This window comes from Trachypithecus francoisi, unplaced genomic scaffold, assembly GCF_009764315.1.
Source record: "Trachypithecus francoisi isolate TF-2019V2 unplaced genomic scaffold, Tfra_2.0 Lachesis_group1, whole genome shotgun sequence".
NCBI classification, from domain to species: Eukaryota; Metazoa; Chordata; class Mammalia; order Primates; family Cercopithecidae; genus Trachypithecus; species Trachypithecus francoisi.
In genome coordinates, this window is record NW_022681454.1 from 109,195,902 (window position 1) to 109,208,833 (window position 12,932).

The 12,932-nt window shown below is 38.3% G+C and overlaps 1 protein-coding gene across 1 annotated transcript in view; it reads right to left on the minus strand.

Moving 5' to 3' along the window:
* The window catches only part of ZGRF1 (zinc finger GRF-type containing 1), an 84,899-nt gene that overhangs the window by 63,273 nt on the left and 8,694 nt on the right, over window positions 1–12,932 (minus strand). The window contains exons 4-6 of the mRNA XM_033215026.1: window positions 9,747–9,806; window positions 5,969–6,157; window positions 3,412–5,656 (exon numbers count right to left, since the gene is read on the minus strand). Of these exons, the coding sequence (XP_033070917.1) occupies window positions 3,412–5,656; window positions 5,969–6,157; window positions 9,747–9,806 (2,494 nt within the window). The remainder of the gene's footprint in view (window positions 1–3,411; window positions 5,657–5,968; window positions 6,158–9,746; window positions 9,807–12,932) is intronic.

Below are 12,932 nucleotides of genomic sequence, written 5' to 3' on the forward strand. Positions count from 1 at the left end.
GGACCCTAACCCTGTATTTCCCATAGGAGCAAGGTTTATTGTTTACTAATTACGTTTGCAGTGACTTCACAGAACTATTGCAAATTCAGAATCAACTGTAATTTTCTTTCCAACTTGATGAGAGAAACAAGTTGGTTTCCCAAAGTAATTTTTTTTTTTTTTGAGATGGAGTCTTGCTCTGTCACCCAGGCTAAAGTGCAGTGACACAATCTCTACTCACTGCAACTTCCACCTCATAGGTTCAAGCTATTCTCCTGCCTCAGCCTCCCAGTAGCTAAGATTACAGTTCCCCACCACCACACCCGACTAATTTTTATATATTTTATTAGAGATGGGGTTTCACGGCCGGGCGCGGTGGCTCAAGCCTGTAATCCCAGCACTTTGGGAGGCCGAGACGGGCGGATCACAAGGTCAGGAGATCGAGACCATCCTGGCTAACACGGTGAAACCCCGTCTCTACTAAAAGATACAAAAAACCTAGCCGGGCGAGGTGGCGGGCGCCTGTAGTCCCAGCTACTCCGGAGGCTGAGGCAGGAGAATGGTGTAAACCCGGGAGGCGGAGCTTGCAGTGAGCTGAGATCCAGCCACTGCACTCCAGTCCGGGCGACAGAGCGAGACTCCGTCTCAAAAAAAAAAAAAAAAAAGAGATGGGGTTTCACCATGTTGGCCAGGCTAATCTTGAACTCCTGACCTCTGGTGATCTGCCCACCTCAGCCTCCCAAAGTGCTGGGATTATAGGCGTGAGCCACCACCTGGCCTTCAAAACTAAATTCTATAATCCCTAAATCTTCACGCTAGAACTTTATGTTCTTATATGGTATTATATAACTTTATCTACTCATATTTATTTTTCATTAAAGCTTTTTATTTATTTTTTTTTTACTTTTTGTATGGCAATTCCTCAAGGATCTAGAACTAGATGTACCATATGACCCAGCCATCCCACTACTAGGTATATACCCAAAGGATTATAAATTATTCTACTACAAAGACACATGCACACGTATGTTTATTGCGGCACTACTCACAATAGCAAAGACTTGGAATCAACCCAAATGTCCATCTGTGACAGACTGGATTAAGAAAATGTGGCACATATACACCATGGAATACTATGCAGCCATAAAAAAGGATGAGTTTGCGTCCTTTGTAGGGACATGGATGCAGCTGGAAACCATCATTCTTAGCAAACTATCACAAGAAGAGAAAACCAAACACCACACGTTCTCACTCATAGGTGGGAACTGAACAATGAGATCACTTGGACTCGGGAAGGGGAACATCACACACTGGGGCCTATCATGGGGAGGGGGGAGGGGGGAGGGATTGCATTGGGAGTTATACCTGATATAAATGATGAATTGATGGGTGCTGACGAGTTGATGGGTGCAGCACACCAACATGGCACAAGTATACATATGTAACAAACCTGCACGTTATGCACATGTACCCTAGAACTTAAAGTATAATAAAAAAAAAAAAAAAAAAGAGATGGGAGTTTCACTCATTGCCCAGAAATGCAATGGCGCAATTTTGGCTCACTGCAACCTCTACCTACTAGGTTCAAATGATTCTCCTGCCTCAGCCTCCCGAGTAGCTGGGATTACAGGTGCCTGCCACAATGCCCATCTAATTTTTTGTATTTTTAGTAGAGACATGGTTTCATCATGTTGGCCAGACTGGTCTTGAACTCCCGACCTCAGGTGACCCACCCACCTTGACCTCCCAAAGTGCTGGGATTACAGGCATGAGCTACCATGTCCGGCTACTTACTTTTAATATTTTAGAAAACAAACTAACAATTATCTTCAAACTTAACTACATTTCAAATAATCATTTTAGTAGGTACAATAAGTTATGTATATTTTTCTCAGGAATCACATGAGATACTCAAAGTTCAATTTTACCTTTTGAAAGTAGTGCATTGTTCATTTACATTCAAATGTATATTATTTACTATTATATTCTTTAAAATACAATGCTGTTGCCAGTGTACCATAAGGAAAGTCAAAAGATCAATGACATACTGAAAGAAAACATTTACAACATATATCATAAAGGGCTAATATCTCTAATATATAAAGAACTCTACAAATCAAGAATTAAAAAGCCAGACAAAAGGGTAGACAGAAAAGATAGTTCATGGAAAAATATATACAAACGATGTTTAAACATAAGATGCTCAATTTCACCTGTAGTAGTAAAAACACAAATTTAAAATAACACTGAAAAGGTCAGAAGTGGTGGCTCATGCCTGTAATGCCAGCACTCTGGGAGACCGATGTGGGTGGATCACTTGAGGTCAGGAGTTCGAGACCAGCTTGACCAACATGGTGAAACCATCTCTACTAAAAATACACAATTAGCCAGGTGTGGTGGACACACCTGTAATCCCAGCTGAGGCAGGAGAATCGCTTGAACCTGGGAGGCAGAGTTTGCAGTGAGCTGAGATCACATCACTGAACTTCAGCCTGGACAAGAGTGAAACTCCGTCTCAAAAATAAAAATTAAAATTAAAATTAAAATTAAATAAATAAATAAAATAAAAAATACACTGAAAAGCCATTGTTCATCTATCAGATTGGCAAACATTCAAAAGCTGGGCAATACACAATTGGCAAGGCTGTGGAGAAACACACAGTCTCATACATTACTCATGGGAATGAGAAATGATTAATTCCTATAAAGAGAACTTTGAAGTATCTCTAAAACTGAGGCAGGAGAATCGCTTGAACCCAGGAGGTGGAGGTTGCAGTGAGCTGAGATCGTGCCATTGCACTCTAGCCTGGGTAACAAAAGTGAAACTCTGTCCTAAAAAGAAAAAAAGACAGACACAATTATGGAACAGAGGAAAGAGGGAAAAGAACTCTCTGGTATAGGATTGGAATTAGAGGTATCAATATGAACTCACTTTTTAAAAAAAATGTATTCCCTAGTACCTGTCCAAAAATGAATAATAAGAATAGATGTAATTAGCTAAGCATGGTGGTGCATGCCTGTAATCCCAACTACTTGGGAGGCAGAGGCTGCAGTGAGTCACTCCGGCCTGGGTGACAGAGGGAGACTGTCTCAAAAAAAAAAAAAATACACATATACACACACATACGTACATATATATGTACATTTTTTGACATATATTAACTTAAATGTGCCAATATATGCTTATACATGCATAGAATGTTTATGGAAGGATATCCTAGATGAAAACTGTAGCTAATTCTGAAGAGTAGACTGAGGGATGTGGTTGGATGGGGACTTTTCATTGGTATTATTCTCTATTAACATTGGTTTTACTAAGTACATGTATTACCTATTTAAACATTATGTAATTCTTTAATGTAGCACCCAGAACTATTAACTAGCTCAAAGAGCTATAAAGAAAACAATCCAAAATAGACACGCAATTCTAACCTTCAGGACTGCTATCTGGCTCATACGTCTGTTGAGTTCCTTGCTGAAAGACAGTATTTTTCTTTCTCAATATTTCCAAACTGTCTAAAGCAGTACGGTGTTCAGATAGTGACTTTAAAACAGAAATGGTATTTACTAATCCAGAAAGTTCTGAAGAATTTCTAGGATTCCAGTATTGTTTGCCTTCTCTGGCAGTTTCAACCTCAACATGGTCAGGGAGTGGACTTCTAATCTTTCCCAAATCTTCAGGTTCAGATATATGTGCTTCTGTGTCTTTGGAAATAAGATGCTTTTTTCCCAGTGGGTAAAACAAAGAATTGGAAATGTGGGTATTTGATTTATCAAGTTCAATACATTCAGAGTGATTCTGATTGGTATTTAATAGTTGGACACTGTTGTCACTACTAGAAGTTGAGGGTAAAACATGTTCAACATTTTTGTCTAAGTCATTTCCCAAAATAAAAGGCTGAGGTTCAGCATCTTCTGAAAATAGATTACTGTTTTCAGCAGTCTGATTTTGAATATGAGGAATATGTAAATTCATGTTTATACCTTTAGATTTATTCGGGAGTAAAGCAAAATTATAGTTACTTCTGACTTCTTGAATAGGTTTATTAGAATCTTCTTTATTATCTATGTGTACAGCATCAGTCCACTTGAAAGATTGAAAATTGCTCCATGTGTCACTATACTCCTCTATTTCTTTTCCAGTGTTTTCAGCTTTACAAATTCCCATGTCAAAACCCACATAAGTTTTATCACAAAACTGTGATGGCAGAGTCTCTTTAACAGGAAATGTCACTGTAGGTTTGCCACTAACAGATGTTAAGAGTCGTAAATGTTCACCCTCAATCTCTTCACAGTTTGTATTCTCAGACCTCTTCTGAACACATGAATTGCCATCATTAACCAAAATGTCCTTTACCCAACTCTCTGAATCCTGGGAAATTTTGTTGCTTTCCTGTGATTCCTCCTCAGTGTCACTGGTCTCAAAATTGTTCAGATTAAAAGTTACCTCCAAAAATGGTTGTGTTACATTACTCAGTGATTCATGAATACTATTAAGACTTTCATTATCCATTTTACTTTCAGAAATCATGTCTGTAATGTCATCAGAGATTCTAGAATTATTACTAGATTCAACTTGGAGATGTTTCAGTTCCGGCAGAGATGACTCTGATTGTTCATACTCCTTTTCTGGTGTTCCACATGTATTTACCTCCTGAGCATTTTCTTTAATGAGAACTGATCCTTTAATGCAGACCTTGTCATTTTGATTAAAAGATATTTTATTATCTTCTTGAATGTCAGATTCTGACAATGTACCATCATTTTCTGCACTGCTACAAGTAACCTGTAAGCTACTGCTTTCACTGAATGAAGGAATTTGTAATTTTACTTCCTGATTCCAGGATTGATCATTATTACCGACTGGCTTGTCTACATTATACTTTTTCCCCTCTTCAGCACATGTTTCAAAGAACTGTGTATTTTTTTGTAATGAAAGGTCTTTCAAATTATAATTTATATTATCTTCCTGGGCCTTGGTTTTCCTTTCTGTATCATTCCCATCTACAGTAGAATGTATAGGTGAACTCTGTGAGGATAAATACATGGCCCACCGGCTTTTATTTCTCATGGTATTTTCTGATTGATACTGGTAGTATAAATTTTCTGTGCTCTTCATCTCAGCACACTCTTCCTGTTGAATTAGGTGCTTTGGTTTAGTAGCAATTTTTAAACTTCCCTGTGGTTGTTTTTGAGGTAAATGCTCTGTCATCTCAGAATTTAGTTCCTCACATGTACTAGATGATTCAGACTTCAGAAGAGCTAATATCTGTGCTTTGCTTCTGATGTTTTGTGAAACTCCTGAACAGTGAGATGACAAACTATCTCTTTTCACAGGCTCATTGGTCAGTAAGTCTGAAAGCTTATTTCCAGAATTGATAGGAGAGCAAAAATACTTTTCTTCACACAGCACTTTTGGGTTAATCTGGAAAGATGGAGAAAAAACTGAAGAAAAATCCATGGCATTTCTCTCTCTGTTCTTGTAAGTCACAGTGTTCTCAGGGTCTGCCAGTATATTATTTACATCTTTATTGCCAACAGTAGGAAACAAAGGAGGCATGCTGTAGAATGGAGAAAAAATAGTAGAGCCAGGTTTCTTAGCGTCATGTGATACAGCTGATTCACCACTTTCCGTAATAACCATTTTCTTCGGAACCTGACGTGGTCCTTGAAAATCCTGAAAATAGTAAAATAACTGTTAGCTGTACCATTACCCATAAAGAAAATGTGAAGTGAATTGGCTAAGAAAAAAAAAAGATGAAGGAGTGTTTCTGCTTTGCCTAAGGTAAAGTAATATTTCAGATTTAAAGTTTGTTAAAGTACATTCATTTGTAATAAGATTTTTCAAAGTAGGGTTTATTTCCTTTCTACCTAAGTATACTATGAAGTGCCCTTTGAATGACAGAGTACAATAACTTCGAAATTCACCACTTTTTGAGACAATTTAATAAATATATTTTGATGTATTATTTTCCACAGCAAAACTTACAGTAAACTTCCTTTTTAAGCCAGAAGGCTGACATCCACGAGATCGGCCAGAGGATATAAATCTCCTTGAATTTAACTCTGGTGCTTCTTTATTGACATTCTGCTTAACAATACCTATGGCTCCAGCAACTTTAACTTCTTCAACTGTGATTAAGTATCGATCACTTTCTAAGTCATCTCCAGGTTTCACCTAAAAGAATAAATGTCAAAATCACATACATCTAATTATTTGATTATCTATGTATTCCAGGATGCTCACTAGCACTAAGACACAATCGGTGTTCAATAAATAGGTGTTGAACGAATAAATCAGTAACTAAAGTCTTCAATTATTTTTTATTATGTACTCATTAACTATCAATAAGCACAAAAAAGGACAATAATATTACTTTTAAATTTCTCTAATTTGTTGATTCAACAACACATATTAGAGCTAGGTGTGGTAGCTCACACCTGTAATCGCAAGACTTTGGAAGACCAAGACAAGAGGACTGCTTGAAGCCAAGAGTATGAGACCAGCCTGGGCAAAATATTCAGATCCTATCCCTACAAAAAATTTTTATTTTAAATTAGCCCGACTGGATGGGATGGCTTATGCCTGTAATCCCAGCACTTCAGACGCCAAGTCAGGGGGAATGCTTGAAGCCCGGAGGTCAAGACCACCCTAGTCAACATAGCAAGACCCGTCTCTACAAAAAACATTTTAAAAAATTAGCCATGCATGGTGGCATGCACCTATAGTCCCAGCTATTTGGGGGGATGAGGTGGGAGGATGATTTGAGCCTAGGAGGTCAAGACTGCAGTGAGCGGTTATCACACCACTGCTCTGTAGCCTAGGTGACAGAGTGAGACCCTGTCTCAAAAAAAAAAAAAAAAAAATTAGCCAGGTATGGTGGCATATTCCTATAGCGTCAGCTACTTGAAAGGCTGAGGTGGAAGGATCCCTTGAGCCCAGGAGTTAGTTTGAGGCTGCAGTAAGCTATGATCACACTACTATACTCCAGCCTGGATGACAGAGTGAGGCAATGTCTCTAAAAACAAAATTAAATTAGTAAATAAATATTACATACTGGGGACTTATATGAGGCCCCTTGTTACATACAAGGGATACAAAGACAAGAAAAAAATGCCTCCTCTCAAGCAATTCACTTAGAATCCATACAGCTAAGTGTAACTTTTCAAAAATTAGAGTTATTACCAACTATATATCTTTAAATGAATAAGATGCTCATAATTATCACAAATTAAACATTATTATAAATCATTACAGTTGCTTAAATAATCATATTCTAAAAATGCATTTTAATCACATTAATGAGTAAATGTAGTACTTGCCACCACCTCTGACTGCAGCATAAAAATAAGATTATCACTAGGCACAGTGGCTCATGCTTGTAATCCCAGCACTTTGGGAGACCGAGGCGGGCAGATCACCTGAGGTTGGGAGTTTGAGACCAGCCTGACCAACATGGTGAAACCCTGTCTTGACTAATAATACAAAAATAATTAGCAGGGTGTGGTGGCACATGCCTGTAATCCCAGTCACTTGGGAGGCTGAGGCAGGAGAATCACTTGAACCCAGGAGGCGGAGGTTGTGGTGAGGTGAGATCATGCCATTGCACTCTAGCCTGGGCAACAAGAATGAAACTCCATCTCAAAAATAAAAATAAAAAATTATCAGCCTAATTTGAAAATACACAAAATCTGTATCAGATTAATATTTTACTAATGAAATGATTTTTTTTTTTTTTGAGATGGAGTTTCGCTCTTATTGCCCAGTCTAGAGTGCAACAGTGCAATCTCAGCTCACTGAACCTCCGCCTCCCAGGTTCAAGCGATTCCCCTATCTCAGCCTCCTGAGTAGCTAGGATTGCAGGCATGCGCCACCACGTCCAGCTAATTTTGTGTATTTTAAGTAGAGAAGGGGTTTCTCCATGTTGGTCAGGCTGGTCTCGAACTCCTGACGTCAGGTGATCCACCCGCCTCGGCCTCCCAAAGTGATGGAATTACAGGCGTGAGCCAGCGCGCCTGGCCCAAAATGATTTTTAAGATGAAATAATAGTAGTTACCACCAATCAAACCATATACTAAGATACTGATTCTCTTAGACCCTTCTAAAAATATATAAAAGTACCATAACCACTACTGATGTCATGTAAAATTTCAAAATGAATTAAATCCTATGGCCAAAATTAAACATCATCATCATCATAGTATGCATTTTAACACATTTAGAATCACTGTACTAGGCCAGGTGCGGTGGCTCATGCCTGTAATCCCAGCACTTTAGGAGGCCAAGGCACGTGGATCACTTGAGTTCAGGAGTTCAAGACCAGTCTAGTCAACATGGTGAAACGCCATCTCTACTAAAAATACAAAAACTTAGTTGGGTATGGTGGCACACACCTGTAATCTCAGCTACTCGGGAGGCTGAGGAAGGAGAATCACTTGAACCCAGGAGGCAGAGGCTGCAGTGAGCCAAGATTGTGCCACTACACTCCAGCCTGGGCAACAGAGGGAGACTCCATCTCAAAAAAAAAAAAGAATCACTATACTAACTAAAACTGCTAGGCATTTTACAAAAGTTATTTCTAACCTTCAGACCGACCCTGTAAGTAAAGTCTGTCTGTGATCTACATTTTACATCAGAGAAGTTAGATACAGAGTTTAGGTGGGCCAGGAAGCATTTATAACTGGGAAATGAACCCAGAATGACCAACTTTAATATCCTAATTCTTCACTAAAATATGCCTTTAGTTCTCTTTCTATGCATTTTCCTCTTTGAGAGGAAAAACACAAACTACATATTTGATAGAATACCTTATTTACATACTTGTTTTTAAGTTCAGGGGTACATGTGCAGGTTTGTTATATAGGTAAACCCGTGTCATGGGGGTTTATTATACAGATTACTTCATCACCAAAGTATTAAGCCTAGTACCCATTATTTTTTCTGATCCTCTTCCTCCTCCTACCCTCTCTGCATCCTCCAGTAGGCCCCAGTGTCTGTTGTTCCCCTCTGTGTCCATACATTCTCATCATTTAGCTCCCACTTACATGTGAGAACATGTAATATTTGGTCTTCTATGTTCCTGCATTAGTTTGCTAAGGATAATGGCCTCCAGCTCCATTCATATTCCTGTAAAGGAACATGATCTCATTCTTTTTTATGGCTGTACTTCATGGTATATTTGTATCTCATTTTCTTTATCCAGTCTATCACTGATGGGCATTTAGGTTGATTCCGTGTCTTTGCTACTATGAATAGTGCTACAATGAACATGCATGTGTCTTTATGGCAGAACAACTTATATTCCTTTGGGTATATATCCAGTTATAGTTCTCTTGGGTTGAATGGTAGTTCTGTTTTTAGGTGAGAGAATATTATACTTAAATGAGAATATGTCACAAAAAATTTCCCACAGTGGACCTCTGCCTATGAAAAAATCATGTAGTAGAATTAGACTCTAGAATCACCTCCTGGGATCAAATCTCAGCCTTCCTACCACTGTAACTCTATGAACATGAGCAAGTTACTTAACCTTTCTGCACTGCACTCCTAATCTATAAAAATCAGGTTTTTTTTTTTAGATTATAAAAAATCAGTTGTAGAGATTAAAGGAAACATATCTAAAAGGTTTTAGCACAAAGTCTAGTTATAACGTTCAACAAATACTAACTATAATTATTAGTATTATGACTACATTAACAATATTCATAAAGGATTTAAAGAGATTTTTAAATAATAACTTAAAAATAAGATAAACACACTAAAATACCTCAAGGCATTTAAGGAACACACTCTCCAAACATGCTCCTTTGTCATCATATAAAATTGCCTGTATAAAAACAAAATAAAGGTTAAAAAGGAACAACACAATTATGCTTTTCTTAAACATCTTCAAGAGGAAATAAGTAATTGTTATATAAGTCATCATATAATGAAAGGATTACATTTGAACTTGGATTTGAAAATGCATCTATTTTGAATGTTTATTATGCATCAGTCTGTGTAAGAGAGTAAAGGCATACATAAAATAAATTCAACAACTTAATTGCTACCAGGAGGATATTAGAATGAAACTGGGAAGAGGCTGAGTGCAGTGGCTCACGCCTGTAATCTCAGCACTTTGGGAGGCCGAGGCAAGTGGATCACCTGAGGTCAGGAGTTCCAGACCAGCCAGGCCAACATGGCAAAACCCCGTCTCTTCTAAAAATAACAGCTGAGGCAGGAGAATTGCTTGAACCCAGGCAGCAGAGGTTGCAGTGAGCTGAGATCATGCCGCTGCATTCCAGCCTGGGCAACAGAGTGAGACTTCATCTCAATTAAAAAAAAAAAAAAAATTGGGAAGAAAATATAATTGAAACACATTAAAGGGGACAAACAGGAGACAAGATCATTTCAAGAGATCATTGCAATGGGATGGTATACAGGATAAAGGAGATGATTAGCACTTAAAATAAGGTATTGGCATGCAGGTGCATAAGACAATTGTTTACGAGGTATAATGAATAAAACTTGTTAAATGTGAGGGTTAAGGGGGGAAAAAGGATGCTAAGGTGATTACCGTTTTCTAGCTTTCCCCTTATGTCTCTAGCCCTTTTTCATAGCAATTTTCCCACTAGCCCCTTTAATACTGGTGTTTCCATCACTTTGGAAAACAGTCTGGCAATTACTTAAAAGATTAAACAAAATTCCCACATGACCCAGCAATTCCACTCTTAGGTATATACCCAAGAGAAATAAAAACATATGTCTATACAAAAACCTGCACATTAATGCTCATAGCAGCATTATTCATAATAGCCAAAAAGTTGAAGTAACCCAAAAGTATATCAACTGTATTATGAATGGATAAATAAAACATGACGTATTGGGCTCGGTACACAGCTCGTGATGTAATCCCAGCTACTCCAGGTACTCTGCAGGCTGAGATGAAAGGATTACCTGAGACCAGAAGTTCAAGATCAATCCAGGGAACAAAGCAAGACTCTATCTCCAAAAAATTTCTTTTATTTGCCAGACATGGTGGTGTAAGACTAAGTAGTCCCAACTACTTTGGAGACTAAGGCAGAGGGATTGTTTGAGCCTAAGAGTTTGAGGCTACACTGAACTATGATTGCACCACTGCAATCCAGCCTGGGCGACAGAGCAAGTCCCTGTCTATTGAAAAAAAGAAAATCATGCCAGGTGCAGTGGCTCATGCCTATAATCCCAGCACTTTGGGAGGCTGAGATGGGCGGATCACCTGAAGTTGGGAGTTCGAGACCAGCCTGACCAATATGGAGAAACCCTGTCTCTACTAAAAATACAAACTTAGTTGGCCTTCGTGGCACATGCCTGTAATCCCAGCTACTCAGGAGGCTAAGGCAAGAGAATCGCTTGGACCAGGGAGGCGGATGTTATGGTGAGCTGAGATCACGCCATTGCACTCCAGCCTGGGCAACAAGAGCGAAACTCCGTCTCAAAAAAAAAAAATTATATGGCAATAAAAAATAAAATATATATGACGATACATGCTTCAACATGGAAGAATCTTGAAAATATTATGCTAAATAAGACTTATTCACAAAAGACTACTTATTATATAATTTCATTCATGCAAAAATATCCAGAATAGGTAAAACTATAGAGACAGTAAGTAGATTTGTGTTTGCGTAGGGCTGGGGGCTGGGTACTGAGTAGTAGCTGCCAATGAGTATGAGATTTCTTTTGGTGGTGACAAAAATATGCCAAATTTAAATTGTGCTGATGGTTGCAAAACTGTGAAAATACTAAAAATCACTGAATGGGTGAATCGAAGTGTGTGAAGTGTGAATTATATCTCAATAAAGCTGCTAAAAAAAATTGGTATTCTTGTCCCTCTATTCTTTTAATTTGATACACCCTCCCTGAGCACTATCATCCATATAAATCAGATCATGTTATGCTCCTGCTCAAATCATTCCCACGTCTCTACAGCTCCCTAAGAATAACAAAAGTTCTTTCCATAGCCAGTGAGGCTTATATAATCCCCTTTATCTCCATTCTCGCCCTTGCTCACTCCGTTCCAACCACACTAATGTCCTTGTTATTGCCTTTCACTAGACATACATATTCATTTAATTTAGCGGTCTCTCTCCTCCGTGTTATTTCCATCAAGTCAGGGATTTATCTGTTTTGTTCCCTGCTGTATTTCTTAGAACAGTGTGTAACTCACTCGGATGCTCAAAAAATATTTGTTGAATAAATGAATACACTCCAATAGCTTCAAATACCATCTAAAAGCCAAGGACTTCCAATCTACTAGTAGTCGGGAACTCCTTCCTGAGGTCTAGATCTCTACAGCTAATTACGTGAGTATTTCTATGATACTTCAAATTTATTTATTTATTTTATTTATTTTTTCTTTTATTGAGACTGAGTCTCACTCTATCACCCAGGCTAGAGTGCAGTGGCATGATCTCAGCTCACTGCAACCTCCATCTCGTGGATTCAAGCAATTCTAGGGCCTCAACCTCTCAAGTAGCTGGAATTACAGGCACCCGCCACTATGTCTGGCTAATTTTTACATTTTTAGTAGAGACAGGGTTTTACCACGTTAAGCAGGCTGGTCTGGTCTCAAACTCCTGACCTCAGGTGATCTGCCCCCCTCGGCCTCCCAAAGTACTAGGATCACGGGCATGAGCCACCGTACCCAGACTCAAATTTATTATATTCAATATGGAACTAAAAATCTTGATTGTTCCCATTAACTTATTTTTCTTTTTGAAATATTTCATTTTGGGAAATAAATACACAAACCTAAAAGTCATTCTGGATCCTCCTCTCACCTTCTATATCCAAGATTTAAGAGGCTATATTTTCATAATTTATCTATAATCATTCTTTTTCTCCATCGTCATTGCTAATGTCTGCTTGGTCAGACCTCCATTACTTTTTGTCTAGATTATTCTACAGCCTCTACTATAAGTCTTTGAAATCC